This window comes from Delphinus delphis, chromosome 5 (genome assembly GCF_949987515.2).
Source record: "Delphinus delphis chromosome 5, mDelDel1.2, whole genome shotgun sequence".
NCBI lineage: Eukaryota > Metazoa > Chordata > Mammalia > Artiodactyla > Delphinidae > Delphinus > Delphinus delphis.
Window position 1 is genome coordinate 126121013 of NC_082687.1, and position 22428 is coordinate 126143440.

The window sequence follows — 22428 nt, forward strand, 5'->3', positions numbered from 1 at the left end:
ACCTCACACCAGTCAGAATGGCCATCATCAAAAAATCTACAAACAATAAATGCTGGAGAGGGTGTGGAGAAAAGGGAACCCTCTTGCGCTGCTGGTGGGAATGTGAATTGGTACAGCCACTATGGAGAACAGTATGGAGGTTCCTTAAAAAACTGCAAATAGAACTACCATACGACCCAGCAATCCCCCTACTGGGCATATACCCTGAGAAAACCATAATTCAAAAAGAGTCATGTACCAAAATGTTCATTGCAGCTCTATTTACAATAGCCAGGAGATGGAAACAACCTAAGTGTCCATCATCAGATGAATGGATAAAGAAGATGTGGCACATATATACAATGGAATATTACTCAGCCATAAAAAGAAACGAAATTGAGCTATTTGTAATGAGGTGGATTGACCTAGAGTCTGTCATACAGAGTGATGTAAGTCAGAAAGAGAAAGACAAATACTGTATGCTAACACATATACATGGAACTTAAGAAAAAAAAATGTCCTGAAGAACCTAGGGGTAAGACAGGAATAAAGACACAGACCTACCAGAGAATGGACTTGAGGATATGGAGGGGGAAGGGTAAGCTGTGACAAAGTGAGAGAGTGGCACGCACATACATACACTACCAAACGTAAAATTGACAGGTAGTGGGAAGCAGCCGCATAGCACAGGGATATCAGCTCGGTGCTTTGTGACCACCTAGAGGAGTGGGATAGGGAGGGTGGGAGACGCAAGAGGGAAGGGATATGGGAACATATGTATATGTATAACTGATTCACTTTGTTATAAAGCAGAAAGTAACACACCATTGTAAAGCAATTATACTCCAATAAAGATGTAAAAAAAAAAAGCAAACCTATTTTGTGACTTCTATAAACTAAATACCATTAAATGAAAGTGGTAAAAGATGTGATATGTGGTAGCATAGTAATCACAATTATTAGAGGGTTAAAAAAAAAGGAGCAGTGACATGAAGGCTTGGGTTAATAAATCTTTATAGTTAATTTAATTCCTGTCAATTAAGCTTCTGCTCTATTAGAGTAATTGTGTAAGTAATGAAGGCGAAATGAAGATTAATAAGATTCACCTGATTCAAGTGACTAAAATACAGAGTATACATACTGTGGTAAGTACTTTAACAGATTTTTTTTTTTAAAGTATAAGACTACAGGGGATGAAGATTAGTTACACAAGGACTGGCGACATAAAAAACATCTAATGAAAGTTTTAGGAGACGGTTGACATTTTATCATATTTTATGATGTTAACTCTTAACATCAAGAATGTATCAATAGTATGTCTATTAATGGTGAGCAATTTCATTTTTATGCATTAATTCTGTAGTTACTGAGTCCCTTACTATCAGGTCATACGGGGGAATGTTCAGTATTTCATTATTTTATTTATTATCTATTTATTATTATTTATAAACATGGTTACTAGTTTTCTTACCCGATTTTTTTGAAGGTTAGCTTCTTCCAGGAGTTGCATGCTATTTCTGGCTCTTACAATAGCTTCGTATTTCTCATTTTCTAATTCATAGCACTTTGCTTGTAAGTCTCTGGTCTGTTTTTCCAAATGTATTTTTTCTGCTCTTAATTGGGTAGCTTCTTGGATTGTCACACATAACCTAAAAATTAATAGTAACGTTGAGAAAGTTAAATATTTCTAAAAAGGAGGGAGACAGGAGATTTACAGAGTATCTATTACAGGACAGGCATTATTACAGTTACTTTCACATGTATCTTCTCATTTGATTCACACAAAAGTTCTGTAAAGTAGGTTTCATTATTTCCATTTAAAAGAATAACAAACAGACCCAGAGAGCTTAAACATTTTAAACATTTAATTAAGGTCATATGAATAATGAGCAGTGGGGCTTAGACTGAGCCTAGATATTATGACTCTGATTATGTTACATTTTCTACACTTTCCTACTTATGTTAACTCATACTGTCTTATACAGTTACATGACAGTGTTATAAAGCAAACGCTTAAAGAATAAGCTGTTCTTTCTATTTATATGGTCTTTTTGTCTTTTAGTTTTTTACTTGGTTCCCCTTTACTACTCTCTACCCAGGTAACCCATGTTAACTTACTAATGTGTATCTTTGAATATTTTTCTCCATGTTCACAAAATCATATGATTCTTATATACACACACATATACACATAAATATACATACACAGTATATACACATCAATCCACAGGTTTTTAAACACAATTTTTCGTGTTATAAAAATTAAGATCATAGTATATACCCTTTTCTGCACTTGCTTTTTTTATTCAATAACACCTTGTAAAAATCCCTTCAAGAAATACATCCAGAAGCTCTTTCCTTTCCTAGTCTGACGGATGCAACTTCTCCTCACTGTTAATTTGTATTTACTGTTAATTTGTATCTCCCTAATTACTGGAGAGTTCAGGCATATTTTAAAAGTTTGCTAGCTATGTGAATTGTCTTTCAATTTCCTCCTCATATCCTTTGCCTACTTTTCCCTGATGGCTTATTAATTTTGCTTGTCCCTTTATAAGAACTTTTTGAATATTAAGATATTTAACCCTCAGTCTGTTCTGTATGCTGCAAATATCTTTTCCCAAATCTACTTTTTTGTTGTGGCCTATTGACTCTATTTAGGAAATCTTTATTACACTAAAAATGCTCACTTGAATACAGCTAAATTTGACTATTTTTTTCAACATCTGGGATTTCAGTTTTTATAAAGATGATCTCATTTATCCATAGATGGTTAATGTAAGCTCCTAGATTTCCTCAAAAAAATGTTATGACTTTAATATTTTTACCTGTAAATCTTTAATCAATCTGGAATTTACTTCTGAATGTGCTATAAGACAGGAGTCCAATTTAAATTTCTTCCAGATTGATAGCCAGTTGTATGAGTACCATTAGTAACTGATGAATTGAAATAAACCCTTATATCTAAAATGTGAAAATATCATGATTTACTTATCAATTGTCATGATTCACTGATCTATTTGTCTAGTCTAGGCCCAAGTCATATTAACTTGATTATAGTGGCTTTACAATATGTTCTGATATGTTCTGATAAGACAGTTCTTCCCTTGCATTACATATGTTTCTTTGGTTTTTTTCAGGCATTTCTTTTCTAAGTGGTGGCATGAGAAGCCATAATGAACATAACTGTATTTTCATTGTCACCCTTGCATTTCCCAGCTTTTCCATCACACATTTAGCTGTCCTATTCTTTGCCATATTTAGGTTTATTAATGTTGTACCTCTTTCAAAATGGTGATTTATTTTTTCATTATATAAGGTCCCTCTTTATTCTATTTTCTGTTTTTCCCATTAAACCCTACCTTATGTAATATTAATATTGTCATTCCTGCTTTCCTTTTGTTTACAGTTGTTAATATTCTCCACTAACACCTTTATTTTAAATTGAAAACAAATCTTCATCTTTCCTTTCTTGATACCTTTGTTCTAGTTCATTTACTCTTTAAGGTATTTTCTAAAATAACACATTACTAGGCTTTAATCAAAATCTGCAGGTCTCTGCTTTTTAATGGAATACAGTCCTCTCATACTGTAATGATTTACATACATGACATGCTTCACTCCATGTTACTTTGGTTAAAGCACTGTGGTAGAAGACGAAGCAATCTCTACCTCTCCCACAGAGGTACAGGACATCTGGCACTTTCTAGCACAGTTCACCCATTCACTTCACCATGGCCTCTTGGGGGCCAGGCAGAGGAGGTGGACTCATGAAGGGTTTATGCCATCTTCATCTCCCAAGAGTCCATGTGTCTCAACAGGGCAAGCTTTGTTTAGGACTCTGTGAATTCCAATCTTCAGTCAAGGCACTCTGACACTCACCTCCAGGCTTCACACCCACACATGTCAGAAAAAGCCTTGCAACTAAAGGATTTACATGTATTTAACAGTCCATCAGCCACAGCAACCATGTGGCTCTGAAAAGTCACGCTGGTGTTAGGGGTGGAGTTATAGGAAAGTAGATTCAGATCATCAGCTTCATAATTTAAAGGTTTCCATAATTTTATAACATAAAAGACATATTACACCTGTTATTATTCTCATAAAGCACTTCTATATCCTCTACAGCCAAATCTTATATGAATCCTTTCTTTCAACTTACTAAAATTGGGCCAAATTCCCGCTCTATAATAATAGTAACAACAATGATAATAACAAACACCTGTAAGAACATTCTTTGTGCTAGGTACTTTACATATGTTAAAGAAAACATAATCTTCAATATCTTCAATGATGCTATGAAATAGGTTATAGCATTAGCCTATGAGGTAGGATATGAGATTATATCATATAAATTATGAGGTAGGTTAAATCATTATATTTATTTTATAGATAGAGAAACGGAAGAACAAAAAGGGTAAGCAATGTGCCCAAGGTTATTGATCTAGTTACTGGTGAAACTGGAGTTTGAACTCAGTCAGTTTGGGTCCAGAGTCAGTGTTCTTAACAAATATGCTATACTGCCAAATAGAAACTTCCACCTAAGGATGTCCACTCTCACCACTATTATTCAATGCAGTCTTGGAACTCCTAGCCACGGCAATCAGAGAAGGAAAAGAAATAAAAGGAATCCAAATTGGAAAAGAAGAATTAAAAATGTCACTGTTTGCAGATGACATGATACTATAGATAGAAAATCCTAAAGATGCCACCAGAAAACAACTAGAGCTAATAGATGAATTTGGTGAAGTTGCAGGAGACAAAATTAATGCACAGAAATCTCTTGCATTCCTATACACTAATGAATAAAAATCTGAAAGAGAAATTAAGGAAACAGTCCCATTTACCATTGCAACAACAAAAAAAATAAAATACCTAGGAATAAACCTATCTAAGGAGGTAAAAGACATTTACTCAGAAAACTATAGGATACTGATGAAAGAAAGCAAAGATGACATAAACAGATGGAGAGATATACCATGTTCTTGGATTGGAAGAATCAACAGTGTGAAAATGACTATACCACCCAAAGCAATCTACAGATTCAATGCAATCCCTATCAACTTACCAATAGCATTTTTCACTGAACTAGAACAAAAAATTTTACAATTTGTATGGAAACACAAAAGACCCCAAATAGCCAAAGCAAACTTGAGAAAGAAAAACAGAGCTGGAGGAATCAGGCTCCCTGACTTCAGGCTATACTGAAGCCTGAAGCTACACAAAGCTATACAAAGCTACAGTACTCAAAACAGTATGGTACTGGCACAAAAACAGAAATATAGATCAATGGAACAGGATAGAAAGCCCAGAGATAAACCCACGCACCTATGGTCGCCCAATCTATGACAAAGGAGGCAAGAATATACAATGGAGAAAAGACAGCCTCTTCAATAAGCGGTGCTGGGAAACTGGACAGTCACATGTAAAAGAATAAAACTAGAACACTCCCTAACACCACACACAAAAATAAACTCAAAATGAAATAAAGACCTAAATGTAAGACCAGACACTATAAAACGCTCACAGGAAAACAGGGAAGAACATTCTTTGACATAAATCACAGCAAGATCTTTTTTCACCTACCTCCTAGAGTAATGAAAATAAAAACAAAAATAAACAAATGGGACCTAATGAAACTTAAAAGCTTTTGCACAGCAAAGAAAAGCATAAACGAGATGAAAAGACAACCCTCAGAATGGGAGACAATATTTGCAAATGAAGCAGCTGACAAGGGATTAATCTCCAAAACATACAAATAACTCATGCAGCTCAATATCAAAAAAACAAACAACCCAATCAAAAAATGGGCAGAAGACCTAAACAGACATTTCTCCAAAGAAGACATACAGGTAGCCAAGAGGCACATGAAAAAATGCTCAACATCACTAATTATTAGAGAAATGCAGATCAAAACTACAATGAGGTATCACCTCACACCAGTCAGAATGGCCATCATCAAAAAATCTACATACAATACAGGCTGGAGAGGGAGTGGAGAAAAGGGAAGGAACCCTCTTGCACTGTTGGTGGGAATGTAAATTAATACAACCACTGTGGAAAACAGTATGGAGGTTCCTTAAAAAACCAAAACTAGAACTACCATATGACCCAGCAGTCCCACTACTGGGCATATACCCTGAGAAAACCATAATTCAAAAAGGCACATGCACCCCAATGTTCACTGCAACACTATTTACAAAAGCCAGGTCATGGAAACAACCTAAATGTCCATCGATGGATGAATGGATAAAGAAGATGTGGTACATATATATACAATGGAATATTAGTCATAAAAAGGAACAAAACTGGGTCATTTGGAGAGATGTGGATGGACCTAGAGTCTGTCATACAGAGTGAATTAAGTAAGAAAGAGAAAACACAAATATCGTATATTAACTCCTACATGTGGAATCTAGAAAATGGTACAGATGAACATATTTGCAGGGCAGGAATAGAGACGCAGATGTAGAGAATGGACGTGTGGATATGGTGGGGGGAAGCGGGGGGATGGATGAACTGGGAGATTGGGATTGACATATATACACTACTATGTGTAAAACAGATAACTAGTGGGAACCTGCTGTATGGTGCAGGGAGCTCAGCTTGGTGCTCTGTGGTGACCTAGATGGGTGGGATTGGGGATGGGGTGGGAGGGAGGTCCAAGAGAGAGGGAATATATGTATACATATAGCTAATTCGTATAGCAGAAACTAACACAACATTGTAAAGCAACTATACCCCAATGAGGGAAAAAAAAAGAAACTTCCACCTAAATTACGATTCAGATCTATGTATCTATCTATAACTATCTAGCAAGGCGCTGTCATTTCAAGTTAAGTTGGTGGTGAGAAAACATAACAAAACCCAGGGTACTGAAGGAAAGTTTGCGTATTGAACATTATCACCTGCCAGACTCTTTCTTCAGGTTTTGGAATACACTCAGGCTTGTGCACTTCCATTCCCAGCCCACGTCAAAAGACTGATGGATCCTACTCTGGAGAAATTGGCTCAAGAAAGAGCACCCTCAGATTCTGATATCTGGGGACTGCCCAAGGAAAAAGCCAGCTCACTGCCTAAACATAATATAGTTAGTCTGCCAGACTATAAGCCCACCTATACATACCTACCTACCTATCTACTTTTTGGTATCTTACTTTTTAAAAAAATTGAGATATAATTGACATACAACATTACAGTCAATCCCCATATCCGTGGTTTCCACATTACAGGATTCAATCAACTAGAATGAAAATATTAAAAAAAAATTTCTGAAAAGTAAAACTTTAATTTGCTGTGCACCGGCAACTATTTACATAGCATTTATATTGTATTAGTAAGTAATCTAGACATGATTTAAAGTATACAGGAGGAGGGGCTTCCCTGGAGGCGCAGTGGTTGAGAGTCCGCCTGCCGATGCAGGGGACACAGGTTCGTGCCCCGGTCTGGGAAGATCCCACATGCCGCGGAGCGGCTGGGCCCGTGAGCCATGGCCGCTGAGTCTGCGTGTCCGGAGCCTGTGCTCCACAATGGGAGAGGCCACAACAGTGAGAGGCCCGCGTACCGCCAAAAAAAAAAAAAAGTATACAGGAGGATGTGCATAGGTTATATACAAACACTGTATCATTTTATATAAGGGACTTGAACATCCATGGATTTTGGTATCCACAGGGGTCTTGGATCCAAAACCCAGTGGATACTGAGGGAAAACTTTATTAGTTTCAGGTGTAAACATAATAATTCAGTATTTGCATATATTTTGAAATAATCACCACAATAAGTCAAGTTGATATCACCACATATATACAATTACAATATTTTTTCTTGTGATGAGAACTTTTAAGATCTATTCTCTTAGCAACTTTCAAATATATAATACTGTATTATTAACTATAGTCACCATGGTGTATATTACATCCCCGTGATTCATTTCTTTTTTAACTGGAAGTGTGCACCTTTTGACCACCTTCATCTATTTCACCCACCCCTCCCCACTCCCTGCCTCTGGCAACCATCAATCTGTTCTCTGTATCTGTGAATTTGATTTTTAAAAACATGGAACGTTTCATGGATTTGAGTGTGGGTCATGCTAATTTTCTTTGTATATTCCAGTTTTTAGTATATGTGCTGGTGAAACAGGCACTTTGGTGTCTTATTTTTAAATATCAATGGATAGAAAGGATCATCAAGCCTTTGGAAGGAAGACAGGCACAAAGAACAAAGGAATGTTAGAGAAATCAGAGACAATGCAGATGGCAGAATAAAACCTTAAAAATATTTTAATATATTTTACTAAGAGATGATATAATATTTATACTAAGATACTATAGAAAAAGAAACATTCGGAGGATAAGAAATGGCTCTTTAAAAAATTTATGATAGCTAAAATAAAATATTCAACAAATGGTTAGTTAGAAGAAAATTTAAAGGAACCCCCAAGAAAGGAGAAAATAAATGAAGAAATGGAAAATGGGAGAGAAAAAACAGGAAAATTAGGGAATCAATCCATTAGATCCAATATCCAGCTAATATTATGTTAAAAGAAAAAATGAAAAAACAGAGAAAAAAATTATTCAACAGAAAATCCCGAAAATATTGCCAGAAGTGAAGAACATGAATTTCTATATTGAAATGTCCCCAGTAAAATGACTGAAGACGAATTCTTACTAAATGTGCACATCTGCAATTGTAGAATATTAACTGTGGAGGTCGTGGGTGGATGATCCCGCAAGTCTCTGGGACGGGGTCCACGGGGGTGGGGTAACAGGTCAAACACACAAAGCAGGAATTTCGAATGACACAGGAATTTTTTTTTCTGCAGCTGGAAGCTAGATAATATGAGGAAAATGTCAACATTTTAAGGAAAAATGATTTAAAACCTAGGATTTCCAACCTAGGATTCATTACTCACCCAAACTATCACCTTTAAAGGTAGAATAAAGATATTTCTAAACAATGTCTAAAAAAATGTACCTTCCATGTGTACTCAGGAAGCTGAGGGAGAATGGTATCCCTTAAAATGGGAGCGGGGGAGGTGGAGACAACAAATCACAACAAGGAAAGAACAATGGTTCGAATTCTTAGTCTTATTGGCACATTCTTACTTTGAAAGAAACACCAAATTACAAAAATATGAAGAGGTAGTTTAAAGCAATTCTATTCATTTCACTCCGACCTTATTCAACAGAGAATATACAAATCAGCAGTCTTTCCCAGAGAACTGGCGTTCCCTGGAGATAATTCCCAGTACCCGTGAATCATCTAAAAAGCAGGGAGGCAGAGGCCTTTTTTTGGAAGATGGGAGAAAATGATTTATGCTTCCTAGGTGTTTGTGGCATTTGAAAGGATCACAAATAATAATTTTATAAATAATAAATATAATTTTAATAACTCAAATAGTAAGTATTTACGGAGGCCAAAGTGTCTTTGAGTTTATGCAACAAAGATGACCATTAAAAACATAGTTTTTCCATAGCTGGTAGTTCCATTAAACAGGATATATTCACACTTAAAACACTGGCTGAACATTGCTTATAGACACATATCAACTATACTAATAGTTCTGCTTTCTCTTATATAAAAATACAAGAGTTTTTTTAACTTTAAAATATAACTTTTTTTTAATCATAATAGAAACAACATTAATTTAATAGCTCCAAAAGACAGCCAACGTAAAAATTTTCTTCTCAAAGGCAGCTAGCTGAATACTGAACTTTAAAAAATATCCTTAGATTTTCTTACGTATGCAGTAATCTCTTTTTAGGAAGCTTTCAGTTAGGTTATAACTTTATATTAAAAGCAGAAGAAAAAACAACAAAAATCTCAGAGTCTTCAGTACTAGAAAGACAACTTAAAGCATCTATGAACAACTTGATTCCTTATGAAATACTATCAGAATCAAAGGAACTGAAATTTACATATTCAGATTTCACTACTTCAAGTCTCTAGCATTTATTTTCATAGCACATAATGCTACTAAAATAACAAATGAAAAAACTACAACCACAGACTTTTCTCTAAGGTTAACAAAAAAGTTCAAGAAAGCAGTCAAATATCATTCAACTGTTGAAAAGTTTAGAAAAATGCAAAACAAAACCCCAAAAACCCTAGCACTTAAAAATTAGAACATCTTCCATCAGAATCTCAAGTTAGCAGTTAAAATCAATTAGTTCTGAACCCACTATGAGCAAAGAAATTAGTTTTATTAGCATTTTTGAGAACAAGAAACAGAAGCTCAAAGACACTAATTTTTTTCTGAACAAACAGTATTAGCCATGGATCTGTGACTAGAACTGAGATCTCAATTTTTGATGTCCTCAGATCAGTAGACTATTTCTGAGTGTAACAGATTCCAATCATACAGAGTAGATTTTTCAGCTATAAACCATAATATGATTTTATGTGCTGTAGTCACTGTGTCTTTAATAGATTACAAATGACAATTTTCAAGTTCCTTAAGGGAATATCAAACAAGGACTAGAAAACAACAACAAAAGATTCTAGAATGAACATCTGCATTAAGACAGCAATTAAAGACAAAGTTACAGAATATATTTAAAAAGTAGCTCAGACCTTCAAAGGTAACTGAAAATTTTTGTTCCATAAGACTCCAGGAAGACTTCCGGGAAGATGGCGGAAGAGTAAGACGCGGAGATCACCTTCCTCCCCACAGATACACCAGAAATACATCTACGCGTGGAACAACTCCTACGGAGCACCTACTGAACGCTGGCAGAAGACCTCAGACCTCCCAAAAGGCAAGGAACCCCCCACGTACCTGGTTAGGGCAAAAGAAAAAACTAAACAGAGACAAAAGGATAGGGACGGGTCCTGCACCAGCGGGAGAGAGCTGTGAAGGAGGAAAAGTGTCCACACACTAGGAAGCCCCTTCGCGGGTGAAGACTTCGGGAGGCGGAGTGGGGGAGCTTGGGAGCCGCGGAGCAGAGCACAGCAGCAGGGGTGCGGAGGGCAAAGCGGACAGATTCCAGCGCAGAGGATCGGGCCGACCGGAACTCGCCAGCCAAGAGGCTTGTCTGCTCGCCCGCCGGGGCGGGCGGGACTGGGACCTGAGGCTCCGGCTTTTGTCGGAGCGCCGGGAGAGGACTGAGGTTGGCGGCGTGAACACAGCCTGCAGGGCGTTAGTGCACCTCGAGAGAGTCCGGGGAAAAGTCTGGACCTGCCGAAGAGGCAAGAGACTTTTACGTCCCTCTTTGTTTCCTGGTGCACGAGGAGAGGGGATTAAGAACGCTGATTGAGAGAGCTCCAGGGACGGGCGCTAGCCGCAGCTAGAAGTGCGGAGCCCAGAGACAGACATGAGACGCTAGGGCCGCTGCTGCCGCCACCAGGAGGCCTGTGTGCGAACACAGGTCACTAGCCACACGCCCTTCCGGGGAGCCTGTGCAGCCCGCCACTGCCGGGGTCCCGGGATCCAGGGACAACTCCCCCGGGAGAACGCACGGCGCGCCTCAGGCTGCAACGTCACGCTGGCCTCTGCCGCCGCAGGCCCGCCCCACACTCCGTGACCCTCCCTACCCCCCCGGCCTGAGTGAGCCAGAGCCTCCGAATCAGCGGCTCCTTTAACCCCGTCCTGTCTGAGCAAAGAACAGACGCCCTCCGGCGACCTACACGCACAGGCGGGGCCAAATCCAAAGCTGAGCCCCTGGGAACTCTGAGAACAAAGAAGAGAAAGGGAAATCTCTCCCAGCAGCCTCAGAAGCAGCGGATTAAAGCTCCACAATCAACTTGATATACGCTGCAACTGTGGAATACCTGAATAGACAACGAATCATCCCAAATTAAGAAGCCCTGTGGATGAAAGGCTCTTGGGGCTGCAGCCAGGAGTCAGTGCTGTGCCTCTGAGGTGGGAGAACCAACTTCAGGACACTGGTCCACAAGAGGGCTCCCAGCTGCACATAATATCAAACAGCAAAAATCTCCCAGAGATCTCCATCTCAATGCCAGCACCCAGCTTCACTCAACGACCAGCAAGCCACAGGGCTGGACATCCTATGCCAAACAACTAGCAAGACAGGAACACAACCCCACCCATTAGCAGAGAGGCTGCCCAAAATCATAATAAGTCTACAGACACCCCAAAACACATCACCAGACGTGGACCTGCCCACCAGAAAGACAACATCCAGCCTCATCCACCAGAACACAGGCCCTAGTCCCCTCCACCAGGAAGCCTACACAACCCACTGAACCAACCTTAGCCACTGGGGACAGACACAAAAAACAACAGGAACTACGAACCTTCAGCCTGCAAAAAAGGAGACCCCAAACACAGTAAGATAAGCAAAATGAAAAGGCAGAAAAACACACCGCAGATGAAGGAGCAAGATAAAAACCCACCAGACCTAACAAATGAAGAGGAAATAGGCAGTCTACCTGAAAAAGAATTCAGAATAATGATAGTAAGGTTGATCCGAAATCTTGGAGATAGAATGGACAATAGAATGGACAAAATGCAAGAATCAGTTAACAAGGACCTAGAAGAACTAAAGATGAAACAAGCAATTATGAACAACACAATAAATGAAATTAAAAGTACTCTAGATGGGATCAATAGCAGAATAACTGAGGCAGAAGAACGGATAAGTGACCTGGAAGATAAAATAGTGGAAATAACTACTGCAGAGCAGAATAAAGAAAAAAGAATGAAAAGAACTGAGGACAGTCTCAGAGACCTCTGGGACAACATTAAACGCACCAACATTCGAATTATAGGGGTTCCAGAAGAAGAACAGAAAAAGAAAGGGACTGACAACATATTTGAAGAGATTATAGTTGAAAACTTCCCTAATATGGGAAAGGAAATAGTTAATCAAGTCCAGGAAGCACAGAGAGTCCCATACAGGATAAATCCAAGGAGAAATACACCAAGACACATATTAATCAAACTGTCAAAAATTAAATACAAAGAAAACATATTAAAAGCAGCAAGGGAAAAACAACAAATAACACATAAGGGAATCCCCATAAGGTTAACAGCTGATCTCTCAGCAGAAACCCTACAAGCCAGAAGGGAGTGGCAGGACATACTGAAAGTGATGAAGGAGAAAAACCTGCAGCCGAAGACTACTCTACCCAGCAAGGATCTCATTCAGATTTGATGGAGAAATTAAAACCTTTACAGACAAGCAAAAGCTGAGAGAGTTCAGCACCACCAAACCAGCTTTACAACAAATGCTAAAGGATCTTCTCTAGGCAAGAAACACAAGAGAAGGAAAAGACCTATAATAACGAACCCAAAACAATTTAGAAAATGGGAATAGGAACATACATATCGATAATTACCTTAAATGTAAATGGACTAAATGCTCCCACCAAAAGACACAGATCAGCTGAATGGATACAAAAACAAGACCCTTATATATGCTGTCTACAAGAGACCCACTTCAGACCTAGAGACACATACAGACTGAAAGTAAGGGGATGGAAAAAGATATTCCATGCAAATGGAAACCAAAAGAAAGCTGGAGTAGCAATTCTCATATCAGACAAAATAGACTTTAAAATAAGGACTATTAAAAGACACAAAGAAGGACACTACATAATGATCAAGGGATCGATCCAAGAAGAAGATATAACAATTGTAAATATTTATGCACCCAACATAGGAGCACCTCAATACATAAGGCAAATACTAACAGCCATAAAAGGGGAAATCGACAGTAACACATTCATAGTAGGGGACTTAAACACCCCACTTTCACCCATGGACAGATCATCCAAAATGAAAATAAATAAGGAAACACAAGCTTTAAATGATACATTAAACAAGATGGACTTAATTGATATTTATAGGACACTCCATCCAAAAACAACAGAATACACATTTTTCTCAAGTGCTCATGGAACATTCTCCAGGATAGATCATATCTTAGGTCACAAATCAAGCCTTGGTAAATTTAAGAAAATTGAAATTGTATCAAGTATCTTTTCTGACCACAACGCCATGAGACTAGATATCAATTACAGGAAAAGATCTGTAAAAAATACAAACACATGGAGGCTAAACAATACACTACTTAATAATGAAGTGATCACTGAAGAAATCAAAGAGGAAATCAAAAAATACCTAGAAACAACTGACAATGGAGACACAACGACCCAAAACCTGTGGGATGCAGCAAAAGCAGTTCTAAGGGGGAAGTTTATAGCAATACAAGCCCACCTTAAGAAGCAGGAAACATCTCGAATAAACAACCTAACCTTGCACCTCAAGCAATTAGAGAAAGAAGAACAAAAAAACCCCAAAGTTAGCAGGAGGAAAGAAATCATAAAAATCAGATCAGAAATAAATGAAAAAGAAATGAAGGAAATGATAGCAAAGATCAATAAAACTAAAAGCTGGTTCTTTGAAAGGATAAACAAAATTGATAAACCATTAGCTAGACTCATCAAGAAAAAAAGGGAGAAGACTCAAATCAATAGAATTAGAAATGAAAAAGAAGTAACAACTGACACTGCAGAAATACAAAAGATCATGAGAGATTACTACAAGCAACTCTATGCCAATAAAATGGACCACCTGGAAGAAATGGACAAATTCTTAGAAAGGCACAACCTGCCAAGACGGAATCAGGAAGAAATAGAAAATATGAACAGACCAATCACAAGCACTGAAACTGAAACTGTGATTAAAAATCTTCCAACAAGCAAAAGCCCAGGACCAGATGGCTTCACAGGCGAATTCTATCAAACATTTAGAGAAGAGCTATCACCTATCCTTCTCAGACTCTTCCAAAATATAGCAGAGGGAGGAACACTCCCCAACTCATTCTACGAGGCCACCATCACCCTGAAACCAAAACCAGACAAGGATGTCACAAAGAAAGAAAACTACAGGCCAATATCACTGATGAACATAGACGCAAAGATCCTCAACAAAATACTAGGAAACAGAATCCAACAGCACATTAAACGGATCATACACCATGATCAAGTGGGGTTTATTCCAGGAATGCAAGGATTCTTCAATATACGCAAATCAATCAACGTGATACACCATATTAACAAATTGAAGGAGAAAAACCATATGATCATCTCAATAGATGCAGAGAAAGCTTTCGACAAAATTCAACACCCATTTATGATAAAAACCCTGCAGAAAGTAGGCATAGAGGGAACTTTCCTCAACATAATAAAGGCCATATATGACAAACCCACAGCCAACATCGTCCTCAATGGTGAAAAACTGAAAGCATTTCCACTAAGATCAGGAACAAGACAAGGTTGCCCACTCTCACCACTCTTATAAAACATAGTTTTGGGAGTTTTAGCCACAGCAATCAGAGAAGAAAAGGAAGTAAAAGGAATCCAAATCGGAAAAGAAGAAGTAAAGCTGTCACTGTTTGCAGATGACATGATCCTATACATAGAGAATCCTAAAGATGCTACCAGAAAACTACTAGAGCTAATCAATGAATTTGGTAAAGTAGCAGGATACAAAATTAATGCACAGAAATCTCTGGCATTCCTATACACTAAGGATGAAAAATCTGAAAGTGAAATCAAGAAAACACTCCCATTTACCATTGCAACAAAAAGAATAAAATATCTAGGAATAAACCTACCTAAGGAGACAAAAGACCTGTATGCAGAAAATTATAAGACACTGATGAAAGAAATTAAAAATGATACAAATAGATGGAGAGATATACCATGTTCTTGGATTGGAATAATCAACATTGTGAAAATGACTCTACTACCCAAAGCAATCTACAGATTCAATGCAATCCCTATGAAACTACCACTGGCATTTTTCACAGAATTAGAACAAAAAATTTCACAATTTGTATGGAAACACAAAAGACCCCGAATAGCCAAAGCAATCTTGGGAACGAAAAATGGAGCTGGAGGAATCAGGCTTCCTGACTTCAGACTATACTACAAAGCTACAGTAATCAAGACAGTATGGTACTGGCACAAAAACAGAAATATAGATCAATGGAACAGGATAGAAAGCCCAGAGATAAACCCACGCACATATGGTCACCTTATCTTTGACAAAGGAGGCAGAAATGTACAGTGGAGAAAGGACAGCCTATTCAATAAGTGGTGCTGGGAAAACTGGACAGCTACATGTAAAAGTATGAGATTAGATCACTCCCTAACACCATACACAAAAATAAGCTCAAAATGGATTAAAGACCTAAATGTAAGGCCAGAAACTATCAAACTCTTAGAGGAAAACATAGGCAGAACACTCTATGACATAAATCACAGCAAGGTCCTTTTTGACCCACCTCCTAGAGAAATGGAAATAAAAACAAAAGTAAACAAATGGGACCTAATGAAACTTAAAAGCTTTTGCACAGCAAAGGAAACCATAAAGAAGACAAAAAGACAACCCTCAGAATGGGAGAAAATATTTGCAAATGAAGCAACTGACAAAGGATTAATCTCCAAAATTTACAAGCAGCTCATGCAGCTCAATAACAAAAAAACAAACAATCCAATCCAAAAATGGGCAGAAGACCTAAATAGACATTTCTCCAAAGAAGATATACAGAGTGCCAACAAACACATGAAAGAATGCTCAACATCACTAATCATTAGAGAAATGCAAATCAAAACGACAATGAGATATCATCTCACACCAGTCAGAATGGCCATCATCAAAAAATCTAGAAACAATAAATGCTGGAGAGGGTGTGGAGAAAAGGGAACCCTCTTACACTGTTGGTGGGAATGTAAATTGATACAGCCACTGTGGAGAACAGTATGGAGGTTCCTTAAAAAGCTACAAATAGAACTACCATATGACCCAGCAATCCCACTACTGGGCATATACCCTGAGAAAACCATAATTCAAAAAGAGTCATGTACCAAAATGTTCATTGCAGCTCTATTTACAATAGCCCAGAGATGGAAACAACCTAAGTGTCCATCATCGGATGAATGGATAAAGAAGATGTGGCACATATATACAATGGAATATTACTCAGCCATAAAAAGAGATGAAATTGAGCTATTTGTAATGAGGTGGATAGACCTAGGGTCTGTCATACAGAGTGAAGTAAGTCAGAAAGAGAGAGACAAGTACCATATGCTAACACATATATATGGAATCTGAGAAAAAAAAAATGTCATGAAAAACCTAGGGGTGAAACAGGAATAAAGACACAGACTTACTAGAGAATGGACTTGAGGCTATGGGGAGGGGGAAGGGTAAACGGTGACAAAGTGATAAAGAGGCATGGACATATATACACTACCAAACGTAAGGTAGATAGCTAGTGGGAAGCAGCCGCATAGCACAGGGAGATCAGCTCGGTGCTTTGTGACCGCCTGGAGGGGTGGGATAGGGAGGGTGGGAGGGAGGGAGACGCAAGCGGGAAGAGATATGGTAACATATGTGTATATATAACTGATTCATTTTGTTGTGAAGCTGAAACTAACATACCATTGTAAAGCAATTATACTCCAATAAAGATGTTTAAAATAAATAAATAAATAAATAAAGTTAGCTAATCTAAAAAAAAAAAAAAAAAGACTCCAGGAAAAACATCTATAATGATTTCTCAAGTATTTCTCAGTAAGAAATGATTTTTCTATATAATTTTTACCTAACTTCACTATTTTTTTTTTCTGCTTTAAGATGAAAAGAACATTTCTGATTTTGGGATTAACTAAACTTGACTATTACTGTTTTTGAGAAAAGGCAAAGACAAAAATGATATTTCAATATATGTTCAAAACACATGTTCAATCTTTTGAATATGATTTTTTAATAAACAATGTCCAGCAAACCAGATTTTAAACCTATGATTATAGTTTGTTTAGCATTTATAAAATATATATTCTAGACGATATCATAAATCATAAACAAACTCTAATGTGGAATAACTTTTGAAGCTTATAGACAAAGCTAGATGTATTTAGCAGTTTACCTTGTTTCTGATTGTTTTATACTAGATTGTAATTGCTGTAAGCGCCTATCTGATGCTTCCTCTCTTCCTTGGGCAGACACCATATCCTCCTCCTAGAAAATAAAGAAACTGGATGCTTACTTTAAGTTTGTAAAAATTCAATACATCATTAAACAGCATAAAGAAAACAGTTCACTCTGTAAAGTTATTATATTGCTAGAATTTCATATGTAAGTTTAAAGCAATATCACTTTGGAAACAAACCATAAATATACTAAAAAAGGGGGAGGAGAACCTCACTATCAATTCTGTATTAGTAAAACAATAATCAAAACAGTCACTGCATATGGATTTCTATCAATATTCCAACTATTTCTATAGAGCAAGTCTAAAAAAACAATGCAGGGATTTGTTGCAGATAATTTGCCCTCAGAATATGTTCTCTTAGCTAGGTTATGCTGCATTCTGTTATAATCATAGGATATTTCTACTTTAAATAGTGACGCTTTAAAATAAATTAATAGGTTTTATTTGTATCATCTCAAAAAAACCTTGCTACAGTGGATTTATTACCATGAAACATCCTAGGTTTTAGTGCCTTTGTTGTCATATAGTGTATGTGCATACTTTATAAATCCAGTCAAGTCTTTTAAGGTATTGACAAGAGAAAAGAAAACATAAATTATGTACATGTATTATTTCATATTTACAACTCCTGTTGCTCTTAATTTCTTCCTATATCTGAGTTGTCACCTGGTGTCATTTCCTTTCAGTCTAAAGAATTTCCTTCAACAGTGTTTGAAGGACAGCTCTACTAAGTGACAAAATTTCCCAGTTTTTCTTTACCTGAAAATGCCTTTATTTTGCCTTCATTTTTGAAGTACAGTTCCACTGGACATACGATTATCTATCTATCTATCTATCTATCTATCTATCTATCTATCTTTGGCTGCGTTGGATCTTCGTTGCTGCACGCAGGCCTTCTCCAGTTGCAGTGAGCAGGGGCTACTCTTTGTTGCAGTGCACGGGCTTCTCATTGTGGTGGCTTCTCTTGTTGTGAAGCACAGGCTCTAGGCACGTGGGTTTCAGCAGTTGCAGAGCATGGGCTCAGTGGTTGTGGCCCTCAGGCCCTGGAGCACGCAGGCTTCAGCAGTGGTGGCGTGTGGGCTCAGTAGTTGTGGCGCGCGGGCTCCAGGGCGTGGGCTCAGTAGTTGTGGCTCACGGGCTCTAGAGCACAGGCTCAGTAGTTGTGGCACACGGGCTGAGTTGCTCTGCAGCATGTGGGATCTTCCTGGACCAAAGATTGAACCCGTGTCCCCTCCACTGGCAGGCGGGTTCTTGACCACTGCGCCACCAGGGAAGTCCCTGGACACAGAATTCTTAATGAGCATTTTTTTCCGTCAGCACTTCAAATATATTGCTTCAGTGTTTTCTGCTTCCACAATTTTTTGATGAGAGGTCAGCCTTTATTCTTATCTCTGTTCCCTGTTCATATCATTTTTCTGTTGCTGCTTTCAAGTTTTCTCTTTATAATTGGCTGTCAGTGTTGTCATGATGTGTTTAAAGTGATTTTCTTTGTGTTTATTGTACTAAGGGTTCACTGAGTTTCTTGGATTTGCTAATGTTTTCCACCAAATTTTGGAAGTTTTCAGTCATTATTTCTTTAAACATCTTTTCTGCCCCCTACTTCTGCAATTCCAATTACACTTCGATTGGCTTGCTTCATATTGTCCCACAGATCTCTGAGGTCCTGTTCATTTTTCTTTCATCTTTTAAACTCTATTCTTTGAACAGGAAAATTTCTATTGATCTGTTTTAAAGTTCACTGATTATTTCTTCTGCTCATTCCAATTAATTTTTGAGCCCATCTAATGAAATTTTTATTTGGGTTGCTGTACTTTTAAACTCTAGAATTTCTATTTTTAAAATTATTTTCTAGTTCTCAATTAAACATTCTCTATCCATTCCTTCACTAAAATCTTATTTTACTCTAATTTAAAAATAGATTTTCTTTAATTCCATGAACATGTTTATAATAGCTTATTTGAAGCCTTTCTTTGCCCGCTAAATCCAACAGCTAAATCCAAACTCAATGAAAATGAGTTTCTATCAACTTCTTCTTCCTCCCCCTCCCCCACCAAGCATACTTTAGTGTCTAGTAAGTTTTGATTGAAAACTGGATAATAAAGATAACGAATCACAGTTTCTCTGGATTCTGTTTTGTTTTTTCGAAGCTTATTAGCTTTTTTTGTTCAGTTAGGCAATTATCTTACCTAGACTCAAACTCTGAAGTGTGTCCCCTACAGTGTACAGCAGCTGGCATCTGTGATGAGTTCTTATTTCTTTCCACTGTTGCTCTTCTAACTAGGCTCCCAGGGAACTCACTGTGCCTGCATAATTTGAGGATCCGTCAAGATTTGGGCAGAGGTAGGGCTCATCCTCTTTGTGGCTTTGTTGCTCTTACAGATTCCCCTCTAATTTCCAGCTTTAATAATTAGATCCATCTAAATCTAAAGCCTGACCTTTCCTTGACACCTTCTTGAAACTTCCCCATTACATGTAAAAAGAACCAGTCTTTTATGCCAATAACACAAAATGTAGTATTAAACAAAACGTAGTACTAAATACTCCTTTTCCATCTACATATAACCAACTAACTAAAACTTGATCTTACATTAACATGCATTTCAGTAATGATGTGTTTAGGGATGATTATGATATTGTGATGTTTACTGACTTAGGGTATAGTGAATAGAAATAAAGTTATTTTCAATGTTACAATTTAGCTTCCTAATTTCATATTTCATATTTTGAGGACAATAAAATGATTAATTTTCCAGCAATCCTCTTTATCACCTAATCCAAAACAGATCAACAATAAAATACATAGAAAACAAAGCTACAGACATCTGTATCCAGTTGTCTTAGAAAAAGGAAGATACCTTCTTTTGCATCTGTCCTTGAAGATCTTCCGTCACTTTAGTTAACTCTTCCACTTTTGCTGCTGCAACTCTCAGATCTAACTTGGCTTGCCTAAAGTACAAAGTAAATCAACAAACACTGTTTTCATAGACCATACAAATTTTTAAAATTAGAAATCTAAATTTAGTAAAATCAGTACCAACCACGATACACCTAAAAATGAATGTAAGGGATAAATACTGAAAGATCCCTTTATGTCGAAGAGTGTGAAGAAGAAAAAATATAGCTGCAGGGATGAGTACAAAGTAGGAATCATTAATACTTTATTTGGATAAATTAAGCTTTATACTCAAATAATTCAATAGATTTCATGAAGAACTTTATCATCTTGATAAATTACCTAACAAGAATGTCAGTGCATTAAGCAGAATATAGTTATGTCTATAATTTCCTGAACAGAGTTAGTGAAATATCGCTGATTGGCCTTTCTATGAAAATGAACCTAAGTTTCAACATCTTGATCATTCCTTAAACACCAGAAGTATTATATAATCACTTAACATAATGAACTGAAACATTTCCCACAAGATGGTCTAATATTTACTTTCTTCTGAGACTGAAGCTGCAAAGGACAAAAAGGACAAGTTTTTGAATGTTCTAATACTATCAATAAGTTTCAATATCTTCTTGACTCCCCATAGAAAAAGATTTTAGAATAAAAAATAAGACTTTCTGAAACAGAAAAAAAGAGTTTTAATATTATACCAATTAAATACTACGTGTAAATACAGAACATGTGGATTATGGGGAAAAAAACATACAGTTTTAGGAAGGAAGGTACTTTAGTGTAGGAACTGCCCATACTTGTTTCCTAATTATATTTTATGTATGTATTATAAATATAAATCATATTAGTGCTGTTGAACCTAAAGAAATTATTTGATGCAAAACTCACAGCAAATGTTACTTCACTACTTTTGACTCTAACAATATTTATAATTCCATAATTGGTTAGCATAAAAACAACAGGAAATAAAAATCTAATAGCTAAAATGTATCAGGTAGTTATTAGGTTCCAGGAACTGTCCTAAATGCTTTGTAGACATCGTTTCACTTAACACAATACCTGTAAATAAGTACTATTATTATATCAAACTGAAGTCAAGAGAGTGAGGGTGACAGGTTTGCCAACTTGCCCAAGGATTCACAAACAAGAATGAAATTGGTATTTAAACCAAATCCTCTATGATATACTGTCTACCAGAAAAAGTGATACCAATATTTCATAAGATTAAGCACTTAAGAATATGCTTTGCTTTAAATGAATCCAATTTATAAAAATCTGAGTTTATTAGACATACATTTTTTCTACTTGCAATATGATTCACCAAATGACAAAACAAAAACAAAAACAACTCCAAAACCACCTTACACGAATGCATGTAAATCTAAGCTTAGAGACAATTTCAGGAGTGCATCTACTACATGAATCAATCAACAAATCTACCAGTTATAAAATTCCATATATCCTAAAAAGAAAAACTTAAGGAGTAAGATTTTATATAGTAATGACAAACTGAGCAACTTCTGAATAAGCATAGCACCCACTCTGACCTGGCTTTCTTGCCTTGAGAAAGAGGATAATAATGCT

General features: G+C 37.0%; 1 protein-coding gene across 5 annotated transcripts in view; it reads right to left on the bottom strand.

Annotated features, from left to right (window-relative positions):
* Positions 1–22428, bottom strand: part of SCLT1 (sodium channel and clathrin linker 1) — a 264343-nt gene that overhangs the window by 114934 nt on the left and 126981 nt on the right. For all 5 annotated transcript variants that reach the window (XR_009519466.1, XR_009519467.1, XM_060011870.1 and 2 more), the window contains exons 10-12: positions 20798–20888; positions 17877–17968; positions 1451–1628 (exon numbers count right to left, since the gene is read on the bottom strand). Coding sequence is in view for 3 of the 5 variants with exons in the window: in XM_060011870.1 (XP_059867853.1) it covers positions 1451–1628; positions 17877–17968; positions 20798–20888 (361 nt within the window). In the remaining 2 variants the exon portion in view is untranslated. The remainder of the gene's footprint in view (positions 1–1450; positions 1629–17876; positions 17969–20797; positions 20889–22428) is intronic.